The following is a 16841-nucleotide window of genomic DNA, read 5'->3' on the forward strand; positions in this document are numbered from 1 at the left end:
AACAGGTAGAGAGAGGTGAACCTACTTGTTTACATTTCCAAGGCTAATCACCTCCAGAGACAAGATGAGAAATTAGACCTATTAGATCAACATCTTTGACTTCAAATCATGTGACTATTTCTAAATCTCTCAGTAATTCATTGCATTCTTGGTATAGTTCTTTTCTATAATCTAGACCTGGGATTCCTGTTGTCCAGTTACATGACACAAACTTGATCTTACATCACTGGTAATTTCCTACCACTGCTGTTTTGTTTTCTGGGCCTCCTTTTCCTTTGTGTCTAAAATCAGATTTTAATATACAGATATTACATCTGTCTTAACTCTACAGAATTTATTGGTTACATTTCTTTTGCTCCAGGCAATTCTGTTTCCAATAATTTCTCTAGACAACTGTAGACTGCAGGGAATGGTGGAGATGCAATTTTAAGAAAGTACATTTGCATGCAAATGCTCTCTTCTAGTGGGTGTCATATCTAAAATGTTTTCTACTTCTATGGTGGAAGAGCATTTAGACCTCTCAAACTTAGGCAAGTAAAAGAAAAAAAAATTACATTTTGATGAAAGTCTTTCTTTTAGACTCTGTCCATTGCATTCTTAACTCTTTTCATATAAATTGTTTTTCCTATTTTAAAATAAAACTCCTCTCTAGCTATAAAAAAGCCAGTGCTGTCTCTAGCTATAGTACTGTGTGTAAATATTATTTGTGAATAGTGCTGTTAATGTGCTTCATACCCACAGTAAAGGCCACGTTATGACTTTTGTGGACTCTACAGATTTTTGTCTTCACTGGCCATAACCTCCATAAAAAATATTAAAACTGCAGATGCGTATTACTGCACTGGTAGAAAGAGGAATATAATCCAAGTTGGAGTATATTCTTCTTTGTCTTCTTATTTTAGAAAAAATTGAAATATTTCTTGGGCCCCTTAAAGTATCCTGGACCCTAGGCACTGTGCCTGCTGTACCTCATGGAAAAGTCAGCCCTGCCTACAACATGTGGGCTCCTAAAACCAATTGATCCAGAGAAGTTACTCTCCCAAGTTTAATCAAGATTTTTTTTCTAATTATTTTAATCAGAAGATTTATTTGTCACCATTTTTCATGATTTGATCCCAGAGCTTCTTCATGACATTTTTCACTTCTGCGTTTCTCAGGGTGTAGATTAAAGGGTTCAACATAGGAGTTACTAGGGTGCAAAATACTGTCACAGCTTTGTCAGTAGGGAAGGAGGTCATGGGTCTTAGGTATAGGAATGAACAAGGTACAAAGAATAAGACGACAACAGTGACATGAGAGGCACATGTAGAGAGGGCTTTGCAGCGCCCTTCAGAGCTGTAAGACCTCAGGGAGTGCAGGATGATGACGTAGGAAGTGACCAGCATAGAAAATATGAGTAAACAAAGTGATCCACTATTGGCAGCAATCAGGGGTCCCAAAGTGTGAGTGTCCATGCAGGCCAGTTCCAGGAGAGGTATTAAATCACACATAAAATGGTCAATGACATTGGGGCCACAAAATGGTAACTGAACTATGAACAAAAGCTGGATCCCTCCATGAATAAACCCCAAAATTCCAGCCATTCCCACCAGAAAACTACATAGAGGCCTGCTCATGATGGTTGCATAGTTTAAGGGCTTGCAGATGGCCACATAGCGGTCATAGGCCATTGCAATTAACAGGATGATCTCAGCTGTGCCAAAAAAATGTTCAGCAAAGAGTTGAATCATGCAGCCAATGAAGGATATGGTGTTTTTCTCAGAGATCAAGTCAAAGATCATTTTGGGAGCTATGGAGGAAGCGTACAAAGCATCTATAATGGACAAACAGGACAGAAAAAAGTACATGGGAGATCCCAGGGCTGGGCTGATGAAGATAGTGACTGAGATGAGCAGATTACCTGCTAGTGTCATCAGGTAGGTGATTAAAAACACAGGAAATAAGAGTTTCTGTAGTTTTGGATCCTGAGTCAGGCCCAGCAAAATGAATTCTGTTACATTGCTCATCCTTTCTACCAATGCAGCTGGAGTTGAGGGCATGTGACTCATTTGATCAGATCACAGTACTTCTGAGTGATGATATTTTTAATGCAAAAGCAAAATATTCCATCACCTCTTTAGTCCTGGTCTCTGGGATTGATGGAACTACAATTCCCTCACCTCTGCCATTTTGCAGCTAGTCATAAAGAAGAACAGAATTAGGTTAATTTCTCCTAATTTATATTCATCAAATAGTAACAATGCCTCACAAACATCTCAGTAAAAGCAAGGTGTTATTATGAGTGATGATTTGTGACTGGCTTCCAAACTCCCTCTCTGTCTCTAAAAGTCTCCCAGATTGTAGAGTTTGCTTTACTTCAGTCTTGGTGACAAATTTCATCAATAATAATCATTTTGGAAGTTATACTTATCTATTGGCATGAATATTGATAGGAATATGAGCACTAGATTCTTTTACAAGTCAACCATGTATTAGGTATGAACTTGCCAAAACGTGTTATATCTATGTCAGCTGTGTTCTGTAATCTCTTATTCCTTTCTGTCAAATGAGTGCACATGCACATACAGATACGGACAGAACTGCAGATGGACATTTTTTTCTTTCAGAATGCCCCGGAGTGATCTTTATAACAGCTGATTAGGCAGCATACATTCAATAGCCCCGCATGTTCTATCTGGCTCAACATGGCCATATACTTCACTATCAATCTTTTTACCAATTCATATTTGTATACGGACATGTAAGTGTTGCGAAGTCCTCTGAAAAGTTCACAGTATTTTTTAAATCAATTTTGCATGCATTAGGTCTTCACAACATATAGAATCATGCTCTGGATTAGACACATTTTCTCCACTTGCAATTTGTGGATGGAATTAAGTGAATCATGACTTTCCCCTGAGTTTCCTGTTGACAAGATAAAACACTAGGCCATCTAAGATGATACATTTTTCCTTTAGGAACAAATTTAATCAACTAAGATGATCTCGAAGCTTCATTGGTAACTGGCTAAAATATTGAACATATATATATATAAACAATACATTCTGTTTTGATCTGTACATGATTTTAGAGTAAGTACATGCTTTTTTCATGTTATTGTTATAAAGGATCATAAGATATTTCATTCTCCTTTTTTACTTCCTTCCCACAACCTGCAAAAACAAAATAATGTATTTTTCTTTAAAATTTTTTGGACGCAAAATTCGATGTCATGGGCCTCTCACCTTCAGTAAAGGTGAAGGAAAAATCTTTAGTTTCCACGAGAGCTCAGTCCCTGAGTTTTTTCCTCTATCCATGGCTCTTGTGACTATGTGGTTAATCAGTCTTCTTGATGAGATGTAAATGTTGACCAGGATGTTGTAAAAATGACTTCAATAGTTCTTAAAGGAGCCTGGATTGGCAACACCACAGATAGGGTTTCTATTGATAGGCTGAGTGTAGCTTTTCTATGGAGACAGATCAATTATTCTTTTATTTGTTTATTTAACAAGCCTATTTTTAGAGCTTAGTATGGACCAGATGTGTACTAGAGACAGGGAATAGAGTGGCGACTATGAATGCTGCCATTATTCATGTAAATCTCTAATCAGATGCAAAGATGTCATCAGAAAATAACTTCATGTCACTGTGTTCAAATTCATTTTCAGACAGAAATACTGAACTACAAGTCACAGACTCTAACTACAAAAACTATTTCAGTGGAATTAACTTGGCTAAATTAAGTTAATCTACTTGAAATTTTGGAAAAAAATTTTTAATTATCACTGACCTGGGTCTAGTTGATTGTGGGATCCTCAGTTTTTAGATTGAGCCCATTCTTTGATATCTTCCTCTCCAGACATTTGTAACCCAGCCACAAATAGACTTCATAAGCTTGAAATGAAATCATTTCTAGGAAGAAATTCCAAACCAAAATCTAACAAGCGAGACATTGAGATTCCTATCTCTTTAGATATCTCTCCAAATCTTGGATATTTAACTTATTTTTGGTTCCCATTACCAGTCTGGATTTACTGAGAAAATGAGCTATTTTTGTTAGGAAATTCAATTGCTTCAGGATTTAATTTCTACTTACTTTCTTGGCTTCTCCTGGAAGTATAAGTGAATCTTCAATATATATATATTTTTCAAATCTCATATTCAGTACAAATTAAAACCTTGAGAATAATGCAAATGTTTTCAAACTAGAAAAAGTCAGTACATCGACCTATAACATGTATAAGTGAATCAAGTCCACTTGATTGAACATTATTTTCTCAAGTCAACTCTGCCAAGGTTTTGGTCCTCCAAAAGTCCATAAGCAGTATGGAGAGAATTTCTTTTATTCCTGTTTCAAACCTTCTTTCTAACTCTGTTTCCTCAGAAACCCACTAAATTTGGGAGCAATGTCTCCCAAGCAAATCTTGGGCTGTTTCATATGAGATTCTGTTGCTGTCATTTGCTCACAGGCCCTTCTTCGTAATTCTTTCTTCATTGACTCTAGAGAGATGTTTAAGTAGACTGTCAAACAGTGTAGGTTGTGGCAATGCACTGACCTCTCAATCATTAGAGCATTAGTAATTGGCCTTGGTGGAACCTTTGGCAGAGCATCAGCCAAAGTCTTTCAATTACTCCCACTTGGCACTAACAAACATCTTGAGAGGACAGTTTTTGAAATTCAATTGAGCTTGGGTTAAAGATAGGTCTGTGGCTATAGTTTGGGATGAGACTTGGCAGAGTAAGTTGGAAACATACTTTATAAGGCTGAGCTGCTCATTGTGGCATCGGTAAACTTGCGGTAGGATGTGTGATTGGATTTAGGAGTAGGCCAGAGTTCAGAGAATGGATTTCTCTCTGAAAATATGACTGATCTAAATGATATGGTTGTCCTGAGAATGGAAATATCAGTCTTCAAGGTTTTGTGCTTTACTATACTGAGATATTTTTCTTAATGATTGACTGAGGGGACTTCGATGGCAGGATTCCCAGGTACCAGAGACTGAGTGATTTAAAAGTCATAAATATATTAACGTCCTTGCGGATGAGTACTTTGATGTCAGACTCTCCTGAAGTGTTTGGGAGAATATAACCTTCCATTTGAGGTTTCCGCCTGAAGGGTAAACTAAAGGTTGGCAGGTCAAACCCACTCAACAGTACTGCAGAAGCTAGGTCTGGTGATTGGCTTCTGTAAAGGTTACAGCCAAGAAAACCGTATGGAGTAGTTCTACTCTTGCAGTCAGCATGAGTCAGAACCGACTCTATGGCAACTGAAAACAACAGCCTATCCTCCTATCCTACACTGAGAGAGTTATGGGGACTTAGAGTTAGGTGCCATGCTTTCACACAGTAGCCAGAGAGGAAATCATATACCAACAATCATTCATGTATAAAGACACCAGCGACAGAGAAATAGAAACACTGTGGAAAGGAGGCTCCATGGCTACGTTCTCTCCTTTAGCTTCTGAGGTAATTAAGAGCTGGCTACAAGCTTGCTGGGAATCATGTTTCTTCATTATCAACCTTTACCTTTAAACCAAACTGACACTTTCCTGAAGTCTAGGACCAGAAATGGGAATCAACACCTTCATTCTATTATTAGTAGTCAATAATTTTGCTTCTCTGTTGGCTGTCACTATCACTCACAATATGTCCCTCTCCCTTGGTATTTTGAATCTAGCCTGTTCTTTGGTCTAAGTAGATGATGAGGGAAGGGGTTGGGCACTTACTTCTCGTCTTGGTTTTCTAGTGCTGTTGTAACAAAAATACTCCAAATGAATGGCTTTAAGGAACAGTAATTTATGTTCTCACAGTTTAGGAAGCTAGAAGTCTGAATTCAGGGTACAAGCTCTCAGAGGAGGCTCTCTTGTCTTAGATTCTTTAACCTGAACTTCCTTAGTTCTTGCTAGTGAATGCCAGCACAAAATACATAATACTTTTTCTTCAGAAATTGTGGACATCTTATCGCAGGCCTCAAGGCATCAACATCTCAAACATCAGAGAAAAAACACAAAACCTTTAGTTCTCAGGACTGCCCGGTCCCAGAGTTGTTTCTTCACTAGCCACAGCTCTAGTTAATGGTGACTATTTAGCTAATTATTTTCAATACTTCTAATTCACAAATGGTAATTCCAGTTTGCCAACATGGTAGCCATGTAAAGGTATTAAACAGACATTAAAATACCAGTGAAGTTGAAGTTTCAGTTCAGTTGGGCATGAATATTAACTACATTGCCAGTAAGGAAGATTCAGTAGCTCTTTCCAAAGTTTGGATTGGAGAGCACAGAAATGAAATTTCTATTGATGTCTTAAGCTCAGATTTTTCATGGAGAATATTCAATCTTTCATGTATTCATTTATACAATAAATAGATGTCAAGCACTGTGATGGATGCTGGGCACATGTCATTCTGTCATTAATTATGTAAACCTATACACAGTTGGAGTCCATTGGTGGCACAAAAGGTTAAGCAAAATATTGGTAATTCAAACACAGAGGCACCTCAGAAGAAAGGCCTGGTGATCTGCTCCTGAAAGTGCACAGCCATTGAAAACCCAGTGAAACAAACTTCTACACTGAAACACAAGAAGTTGCCATGAGAAGGAACCCACTAAATGGCAAAAACAAAAAACAAAATGAAACAAAAAACTCAGTTATATGCTTAATTAATATAAAACACATTTTTGTGGTGTTGTCTCCAATTTATTTTTAGTCTATGAATCACAGACTCTCACTATACAACTGATTTTTGTAAGCATGCTTGGATAAATTATGTCAACTTCAAATTTGGGAGAAATATAATAATTGTTGCCATGTGTCTTGTTGATTGCAGACTCCTCAGTTTTTAGATTGAGCCCAACCATTGTTTTCTTCTTTCTGTCACAAAGGGTCCCCCAACTACTAAACAAGAAAAAGTTCCCAAGAACTACAAATTTAAAAATTAATTGGAAAGAAATTGAGCTTCTTATCCCTCTAGATGCTCTCTAATCTTGAGAGTTTTGATCAAAATTTGGTGCTCAGTATCAGTCTGGTTTCACTCAAGAAATACACTAGTTTTGTTACAAAACTTCTATACTTTTAGGATTTAAATTATACTTCCATTGTGTATCCATAGAGCTATATACCAATCTTTAAAATACCTATTTTTAAATTCTATTAGAGCTAGTCATGGGAACAGCAATTTTCTTCCCTAAAGCTATGAAATTATAATAAATTTATAGATCTCAAAAGCTGTGGTCACCCATGGTGGACAGGTTTCAGCAGAGCTCCTAGATTAAGATAGACTAGAGAAAAGAACCGGGCACTCTACTCCTAAAAAAAATTCACCAGTGAAAACCTTATGAATAACAGTGGAACATTGTCTGATGTAGCTTTGGAAGATGAGACCCTAAGCTAGGAAGCACTCAAAGTATGACTGGGAAGGAGTTGCCTCCAGGTTGCAAGGCACACAATAGACAACTGGGAAAGAGCTGCCTCCTCAAAGTAGAGTCAACCTTAATAATGTGGATGGAGTAAAGCTTTCGGGACCTTTATTTGCTGATGTGGTATGACTTAAAATAAGAAGAGACAGTTGCAAACATCCACTAATAATCAGAATGTGGACTGTATGAAGTATATATCTAGGAAAATTGGAAGTCATCAAAAATGAGATGGAGTGTATAAAGATTGATATCCTAGACATTAGTGAGCTGAAATGGACGGGTGTCGATTATTTTGAATTGGACAATCATATGGTCTACTATGCCACGTATGATAAATTGAAGATGAATGGGTGTTGCATTCATCTCAAAAAGAACATTTCAAGATCTATCCTGAAGCATAATGCTTTCAGTGATAGGGTAATATCCATATGCCTGCAAGGAAGACCAGTTAATAAGACTATTCAAATCTATGCACCAACAACTAATGCCAATGATGAAGAAACTGAAGATGTTTACCAACTTCTTCAGTTTGAAATTCATCAAACATGCAATCAGGATGCATTGATAATTATTGGTGATTAGAATACAAAAGTTGGAAACAAAGAAGAAGGAACAGTAGTTGGAACATATGGCTTTGGTGACAGAAATGGCACCAGAGATTGCATGATAGAATTTTGCAAGACCAATGATTCGTTCATTACAAATGCCTCTTTTCAACAACATAAACGACAATTATACATGTGAACCTTGCCAGAGGGAATATGCAGGAATCAAATCAACTACAACTGTGGAAAGATAAAGGAGAAGCTCAATATCATCAGTCAGAACAAGACAAGGGGCCAACTGTGGGACAGACCATCAAATGCTCATATACACGTCCAAGTTGATGCTGAAGAAAGAGCAAGTCCATGAGAGCCAAAATAGGATCTTGACTGTATCCCACCTGAATTTAGAGACAATCTCAAGAATAGATTTGACCCATTGAACACTAATGACAGAAGACCAGATGAGTTATGGAATGACATCAAGGACATCATACATGAAGAAAGCAAAACATCATTAAAAAGGTAGAAAAGAAAGAAAAGAGCAAAGTGGATGCCAGAAGAGACTCTTAAACTTGCTCTTGAACATAGAGTAGCTAAAATGTACAGAAGTAATGATGGAAAAGGGCTGAATGGAAGATTTCAAAGGGCAGCTTGAGAAGACAAAGTATTATAATGAAATGTGCGAAGACCTGGAGATAGAAAACCAAAACAGAAGAACAAGCTCAGCATTTCTCAAGCTAAATCACTGAAGAAAAAATTAAAACCTTAAATTGCAATATTGAAGGGTTCTATGGGCAAAATAACGAATGATGCAAGAAGCATCAAGAGAAGATGGAAGGAATACAGTGTACCAAAAAGAACTGGTCATCCACCTTGAACCATTACAGGAGGTAGCATATGATCAGGAACCGATAGTATTGAATGAAAAAAATCTAAGCTGCATTGAATATATTGTCAAAAAACAAAGCTCCAGGAATTGATGGAATACCAGTTGAGATGTTTCAACGAATAGATGCAGCTCTGGAGGTGTTCACTCATTTATGCCTAGAAATTTGGAAGACAGCTACCTGGCCAACTGACTGGAAGAGATTCATATTTGTACCCATTCCAAATAAAGGTGATCAAAGAGAATGTGGATATTATCATACAATATCATTAAAATCACATACAAGTAAAATTTTGCTGAAGATCATTCAAAAGTGTTTGTAGCAGCACATCCACAGGGAACTGACAGAAATACAAGCTGGATTCAGAAAAGGTATGGAACAAGGGACATCATTCCTGATGCTAGATGGATTTTGACTGAAAGCAGAGAATACTAGAAAGACGTTTACCTGTTTTATTGACTATGCAAAGACATTCGACTGTGTGAATCATAACAGATTATGAATAACATTGCAAAAAATTGGCATTCCAGAACACTTAATTGTGTTCATGAGGAACCTGTACATAGACCACAAAGCAGTTGTTTGAACAGAACAAGGAATGCCATGTGGTTTAAAGTCAGGAAAGGTAAGCATCAGGTTGTATCCTTTCAACGGACTTCTTCAGCCTGTATGCTGAGCAAATATTCCAAGAAGCTGGATTATTTGAAAAATAATACAACATCAGGATTGGAGGAAGACTCATCAACAACCTGTGATATGCAGATGATACAACCTTGGTTGCTAAAAGTGAAGAGAACTTGAAACACTGATCATCAAAGACTATAGCCTTCCGTATGGATTGTGCTTCAATATAAAGAAAACAAAAATTCTCACACTGGACCCATAAACATGGGATTCTGTGGCAGTTCAAATCCATCAACCACTCCTTGGAAACCCTATGGAGCAGTTCTCCTCCTTCCTATAGGTTTGCTCTGAGTCAGAATCAACTCGATGGGAACTGGTTTGATTTGTTTTTTTTTTGGACCAATAAACAACAGCATGATAAATAGGGAAAACATTGATTTGTCAAGAATTTCATTTTACTTGGATCCACAGTTGACGCCCATGGAAGCAACACTCAAGAAATCAAACAATGCATTGCACTGGGCAAATCTGCTGCAAAAGATGTCTTTTAAGTGTTAAGAAGCAAAGGTGTCAGTTTGAGGACTAAGGTGCCCCTGACCTAAGCCATTGTATTTTCAATCGCCTTGTATGCATGGGGTAGCTGGACAATGAATTAAGGAAGACTGAAGAAGAATTGATGCCTTTGAATTATGGTTTTGGTGAAGAATAGTGAATATATCATGGGCTGGCAGAAGATTGATCAAATCTGTCTTGGAAGAAGTAGAACAAGAATCGTCCTTAAAAGGGAGGATGGTGAGACCTTGTCTCAAGTACTTTTGACATGTTATCAGGAGGACCAAGTTCCTGGAGAAGGACAGCATACTTGGTACAGGGTCAGTGAAAAAGAGGAAGACCCTCAATGAGATAGATTGTCACAGTGGCTGCAACAATGGGCTCAAGCATGACAACTATTGTGAGTAGGGCACAGTATAGGGCTGTGTTTCGACCTGTTGTATGTAGTGTCTCTATGAGTGGGAACCACCTTGATAGCACCTAACAACAACATTGAGTACTTTGTTCCCTTTGCTGATATTCAAGTGGAAATTTGCAAAGATTACTGTGATTATTTAAATTGTTCATTTTTTTTTTCTGGGTATTCTTGGTTTCATATGAATTTTTTTTTTAAATAATTTTTATTGTGCTTTAAGTGAAAGTTTACAAATCAAGTCAGTCTGTCACATATAAGCTTATATACACCTTATTACATACTCCCATTTACTCTTCCCCTAATAGGTCAGCCCTCTTCCTCCTTCCAGTCTCTCCTTTTGTGACCGTTTTGCCAGTTTCTAACCCTCTCTATCCTTCCATCTCCCCTCCAGACAGGAGATGCCAACACAGTCTCAAGTGTCCACCTGATACAAGTAGCTCACTCTTCATCAGCATCTCTCTCCAACCCATTGTCCAGTCCCTTCCATGTCTGATGAGTTGTCTTCGGGAATGGTTCCTGTCCTGGGCCAACAGAAGGTTTGGGGACCATGACCGCCGGGATTCTTCTAGTCTCAGTCAGACCATTAAGTCTGGTCTTTTTATGAGAATTTGGGGTCCGCATCCCACTAATCTCCTGCTCCCTCAGGGGTTCTCTGTTGTGCTCCCTGTCAGGGCAGTCTTGGGTTGTGGCCGGGCATCATCTAGTTCTTCTGGTCTCAGGATGATGTAAGTCTCTAGTTCATGTGGCCCTTTCTGTCTCTTGGGCTCATAGTTATCGTGTGACCTTGGTGTTCTTCATTCTCCTTTGCTCCAGGTGGGTTGAGACCAATTGATGCATCTAAGATGGCCGCTTGTTAGCATTTAAGACCCCAGACGCCACACTTCAAAGTGTGATGCAGAATGTTTTCATAATAGACTTTATTTTGCCAATTGACTTAGAAGTCCCCTTAAGCCATAGTCCCCAAACCCCCACCCTTGCTCTGCTGACCTTTGAAGCATTCAACTTATCCCAGAAACTTCTGTGCTTTTGGTCCAGTCCAGTTGAGCTGACTTTCCCTGTATTGAGTATTGTCCTTCCCTTCACTTAAAGTAGTTCTTATCTACTAAATAATCAGTAAATAACCCTCTCCCACCGTCCCTCCCTGCCGCCTCTTGTAACCACAAAAGAATGTGTTCTTCTCAGTTTATACTATTTCTCAAGATCTTATAATAGTGGTCTTATACAATATTCGTCCTTTTGCATCTGACTAATTTCACTCAGCATAATGCCTTCCAGGTTCCTCCGTGTTACGAAATGTTTCACAGATTCGTCACTGTTCTTTATCAATGCGTAGTATTCCATTGTGTGAATATACCATAATTTATTTAACCATTCATATGATTTTTTTAATGTCAGGATAATAAAAGACTAAGAGGCCAACTAGGAGGAGTTTTGAGGTACCTGTTCCTAGACAGTCCAGGTAAGAGAAGGAGTCAACTGAAAGAATGACAGAGTAGTACTCTGAAAAGACAGAGTTTTGGATTGTTTGATTCCTCTCTGGTTCTCTTTTTCTTTTCTTTCAGGTAAAAAATTCTTTTCTGGAGTTTTTGTTACCCATGAAACATAGATGGAGAATAACAGGAATGTGACTGAATTCATTTTCATAGGTCTTACACAGAACCCAAAGATGCAGAAAGGAGTGTTTGTGGTATTTTTCTTCTGTACATGGTAACACTGTCAGGGAATCTACTTACTGTTGTTACTATTACTACCAGCTAGTCTACTTACTGTTGTTACTATTACTACCAGCCAGTTCCCCCATGTACTTTTTCTTGACCCAACTTTCTTTGATAGACACAATTTATTCTTCTTCTTCAGCTCCTCAGCTGATTATGGACTCCCTTCATGAGAAGAAAATGATTTCCTTTAGTGGGTGTACAGCCCAAGTCTATGTAGAACACATTTTTGGTGCTACTGAGATCATCCCGTTGATGGTGATGGCCTATGACCGCTATGTGGCCATCTGTAAACCCCTGAACTCCACGACCATCATGAGTCACAGGCTGTGCATTCTCCTGGTGGGAGTGGCCTGGACTAGAGAATATCTCTATGCAACCATTCAGATCCTCTTCACAGTCTGGCTTCTCTTCTGTGACCCCAACGTCATAGACCACTTCATGTGTGACTTGTACCCTTTGTTGAAACTTGTCTGCATGGACACTCGTACCCTTGGTCTCTTTGTTGCTGCCAACAGTGGATTCATACGCTTGTGAAACTTTCTCCACTTGATGGTATCCTATGTGGTCATTCTGCACTCGTTAAGGGCCCATTGCTTGGAGGGGAGGTGCAAAGTCCTCTCTACCTGTGTCTCTCACATCACAGTGGTCATCTAATTCTTTGTACCCTGCATATTTATGTATCTGCATCGAATGACCACTTTGACTATAGAAAACTGTTGCTGTCTTTCATGTTTAACATAGGTGACGTCTCCAAAGTACGTAAGATGAAGTCTTGCCATCCTCACTTCTGTGCAGCATTCTGGCTGTACTTCTTGCAAGAGAAATTTGTTTCCTGTCATCACCCTTTATGGCATCCTCCCTGGTGCAAAGAGTTAAAGTGCTCAGCTGCTAACTGAAAGGTTGGGGGTTTGAGTCCACTCTGAGTCAACTCAGACAAAAGGCCTGGCAATCTACTTCTGAAAAACTAGTCATTGAAAATTCTATGAAACACAATTCTACTCACACGGGGTTGTCAGGGGTTAGTATCAACTTTTCGGCAACTGGTTTGGTTTGGTTTTAAGCTACTATAATATTGTTGAGAGATTAAGATCTCTGTCTCTGAATATGGCTGAACCTGAATTTGAATCTTATTTCCCATGTTTACCAGTGAACTTGAGTAAATGACAAAACATTTATAAACCTCAGAAGCCTGTCTTTAGAGTAAGAATACTGATAATACATAACTAAGAGTGTTGTTGTTAAAGTAGTTTGTAAAATTTTTAGTCCAGCTTCTGTACACAGTACACACATTAGCATATTTATAATGTTAACGTCAACCCTTTCCTAACTGTTCATAAAAAGAGTTTTCTGTGACTTCTTTTTGTTTTCTGTATCTATTAGGTTTGAAATATATGTTGTCCTTTAAGTCGAATGGTTTAAATTTTCAGCCAGTAATGCAAAAAGACATTTCCTTTTGTTTTCCCTAATGGTCCCTGTTTCACACTCCAAGGGATCCTAGTGTTCAGGAATCTGAAACTTATCTCCATGTTTGTCCTGTCTTTTACATGATTTTATAAATTCTGACCATAACCCTTTGCAGCCCTCATCCTTCAAGAGTGTAACCTGTTGCTGTTGAGTATATTCAAGAGTGTAACTTCCTTTACTTCACAACAAATTTGTCCATTGTTTGCCAAATGATCCACAGTTTACCATGTTGCAACTTTTCCACCTCTTACATTAAGGAAAAAAAAAATCTAGAAATTAATATGAAAAGCAAATTCTTTTTTCAAGGAACTTTTTATTGCGCATCAGGTGAAAGTTTACAGAGCAAATTAGTTTCCCGTTCAATAATTTGTACATAAAGTGCCCCATGACATTGGTTTCATTCCCAATGTGTCAGCACTCTCCCTATTTCCTACCTAGTTTCCCCGTTTCCTTTTGTCCTGATTTTCTACCCTTTCCTGCCTTCTCATCTTTGCTTTTGGGTAAATATTGCCCTTTTGATCGCATGTAATTAATTGTTTTAAGGAGCATGTTTTTCTTGGGTGTTATTGTTTATCTTATGGGCCTGTCTATGGTTTTTCTGAAAGGCGGTTTCCAGGAATGGCTTTAGTTCGGGGTTAGAAGGGTGACTTAGGGCCATAGTCTTCAGGGTTCTTCTAGTCTCTGTCAGATCAGTAAGTCTGGTCTTTTTTAGTGAATTTAATTTCTTGTTCTACAATTGAAAAGCAATTTCTAAACTATCAGGATATATATTTAAAATGGTCTCCGAGAACCAATAAATTTGTGAGATCATCAGAAAATATTTCTTGTTTTATCCCCAAACTTCTATGTCTAGAAATAACTGAACATTCACAGGGCCCTCAGACAAAATGCATTTTGTCTTCCTTCACTTTATCATATAGGCTAGTAATAACTAGATGTAACTGATACCCTGAATTCTACACCCATTCATTTCTGCTGTTGGGTGATAAAAGTATAATTGAGCCAGTCTCCTAATCACCTAAGAAATATGAAGCCCTGGTGAGGTTCACTAAAAAATAGCCTATCTCTTTGTCAGCTTGCTACAATTATGTCAAGGAACTTTCTAGAAAAACAAACTAGTCCATTTGAAAAGTATCTTTATTTTAGTACAGTTAAAAATATCAAATAGCATGTAGTTATAAATTACCAACTAGTCACTAGCTGGGTCTTTGCAGACTCACCCATTTCAAAACTGAACTGTCTGTGAAAGCAAGTTCACCTTCAAATTGGCTCAAAAAAGACCAGAGAATTTTTAGAGGAAAATTCCAAAGAAAAGAAAGAAACGTAAGACACCGAGCTTGTTGTCTGTTTGTATTAAGCAGAAGTAGAATGCGACTTATGAAGTGTGAAGGCTTTGGGTCACACAGGTTTACATTTGAATTCTGATTCAGTCAAATTTTAGCTAATTGATCTTGAGCAATATAGTTAACCTTTCTGACCCTCAGTTTTGTAGTTTACAAAATGAGAATTACAATAGTATCAAATTTATAGGACTATTGTGAGAATTAAATGTCAGAAGGAATATGAAACACTTTACAAATAGTAAACACTCCATAAATTAAAGAAATGATAATTCTTTATATTACATTGTTTCATTGATGCTCACACTCTCTTATTGGTAGAGGCACCATTATCTTCAAATGATGAAATATTTTTGACAGAAGAATGTTCCACAATTTGAAACTCTAAGCACTGTGCCTACTATGCCTAATGGAAAAGTCAGCCCTGCCCACAACATGTGTGCTCCGAAAGCAAACTGAATCAGACAAGAGAAGTTACTGTTTCAAGTTTAATCAAGAATTATTTATCTAAATACTTCAATCACCAGATTTACTTATCACCAGTTTTCATTATTTGATCCCAGAGCTTCTTCATGACATTTTTCACTTCTGCATTTCTCAGGGTGTAGATTAAAGGGTTCAACATAGGAGTTACTAGTGTGAAAAGTACAGTCACAGCTTTGTCATCAGGGAAGGAGGTCATGGGTCTTAGGTACAGGAAAGAACAAGGTACAAAGAATAAGATGACAACAGTGACATGAGAGGCGCATGTAGAGAGGGCTTTGCGGCGCCCTTCAGAGCTGTAAGATCTCAGGGAGTGCAGGATGATGACGTAGGAAGTGACCAGCATAGAAAAACTGAGCAAACATAGTGATCCACTATTGGCAGTAATCAAGGGCCCCAAAGTGTGATTGTCTGTGCAGGCCAGCTCCAGGAGAGGTATTAAATCACACATAAAGTGATCAATGACATTGGGGCCACAAAACGGTAACTGGACCACGAACAAAAGCTGGATTTCTCCGTGAATAAACCCCAAAATCCCAGCCATCCCCACCAGGAAACTACATAGAGGTCTGCTCATGATGGTTGCATAATGTAAGGGCTTGCAGATGGCCACATAGCGGTCATAGGCCATTGCAATTAACAAAATGATCTCAGCTCCAGCAAATAAATGTTCAAAGAAGAGCTGAGTCATGCAGCCATTGAAGGATATGGTGTTTTTCTCAGAGATTAAGTCAAAAATCATTTTGGGAGCTATGGAGGAAGAGTAGAAAGCATCTATAATGGACAAACAGGACAGAAAAAAGTACATGGGAGAGCCCAGGGCTGGGCTGATGAAGATAGTGACCGAGATGAGCAGATTACCTGCCAATGTCATCAAGTAGGTGATTAAAAACACAGGGAATAAGCGTTTCTGCAGTTGTGGATTCTGAGTCAGGCCCAGCAAGATGAATTCAGTTACATTGTTCTTTCTTTTTACCAGTGCATCCTGGGTTGAGGGAATGTGTCCCATCTGAAAAGATCACAGCATTTCTGAGTGGAATTGACCTGACAACACTTAACAACAACAACATAAAGAAGAACAGAAGGAGGTTAAATTTCTCCTAATATATATTCATCAAATAACAATACCTTACAAATATCTCAATAAAAGCAACATCCTATTATGAATGATGATTTGTGTTTGGCTTCCATACTTACTCTGTCTCTAAAAGCCTCGTAGGTTGTAGGGTTTGCTTTATTTCGCTTTTGGTGAAAAATTTAATCAATAGGAATTATTTTGGACATTGTACTTGCCTCTTTTCGTGAATCCCTCAATAGTCAGTCAGTTTCTTGTACTGTGGGGACTTGAGTGTTGCGGTGATGATGCCACTGGTATTCAAATACCAGCTGGGTCACTCATGGTGGACAGGTTTCAAC

General features: G+C 38.2%; 3 protein-coding genes across 3 annotated transcripts; 1 reads left to right on the forward strand and 2 right to left on the reverse strand.

Moving 5' to 3' along the window:
• Window positions 1-1085: 1085 nt before the first annotated feature.
• Window positions 1086-2012, reverse strand: LOC126079854 (olfactory receptor 4C45-like). Its single transcript, XM_049891220.1, has one exon. It carries the CDS (start codon window positions 2004-2006, stop codon window positions 1086-1088), a length of 921 nt encoding a protein of 306 aa, XP_049747177.1. The 5' UTR covers window positions 2007-2012.
• A 10112-nt stretch (window positions 2013-12124) lies between these two features.
• On the forward strand, window positions 12125-12672 carry LOC126079846 (olfactory receptor 4C12-like). The gene is made up of 2 exons (XM_049891210.1): window positions 12125-12177; window positions 12213-12672. The coding sequence occupies exons 1-2, from the start codon at window positions 12125-12127 to the stop codon at window positions 12670-12672; spliced, it is 513 nt and encodes a 170-aa protein (XP_049747167.1).
• Window positions 12673-15471: 2799 nt separating this feature from the next.
• On the reverse strand, window positions 15472-16434 carry LOC126080140 (olfactory receptor 4C45-like). Its single transcript, XM_049891433.1, has one exon. The coding sequence runs from the start codon at window positions 16432-16434 to the stop codon at window positions 15472-15474; it is 963 nt and encodes a 320-aa protein (XP_049747390.1).
• Between the last annotated feature and the right edge of the window lie 407 nt (window positions 16435-16841).

This window comes from Elephas maximus, chromosome 7 (assembly GCF_024166365.1).
Source record: "Elephas maximus indicus isolate mEleMax1 chromosome 7, mEleMax1 primary haplotype, whole genome shotgun sequence".
Taxonomy (NCBI): Eukaryota; Metazoa; Chordata; class Mammalia; order Proboscidea; family Elephantidae; genus Elephas; species Elephas maximus.

Excerpts from the sequence above, each read along its gene's own strand:
- LOC126079854 (XM_049891220.1), bottom strand. The coding sequence starts at position 2,006 with ATGAGCAATGTAACAGAATTCATTTTGCTGGGCCTGACTCAGGATCCA.
- LOC126079846 (XM_049891210.1), top strand. The coding sequence starts at position 12,125 with ATGGTAACACTGTCAGGGAATCTACTTACTGTTGTTACTATTACTACC. Across the intron at positions 12,178-12,212 it reads GTTACTATTACTACCAGCTA|TTCCCCCATGTACTTTTTCT; the intron begins GTCTACTTACTG and ends ACTACCAGCCAG.
- LOC126080140 (XM_049891433.1), bottom strand. The coding sequence starts at position 16,434 with ATGGGACACATTCCCTCAACCCAGGATGCACTGGTAAAAAGAAAGAAC.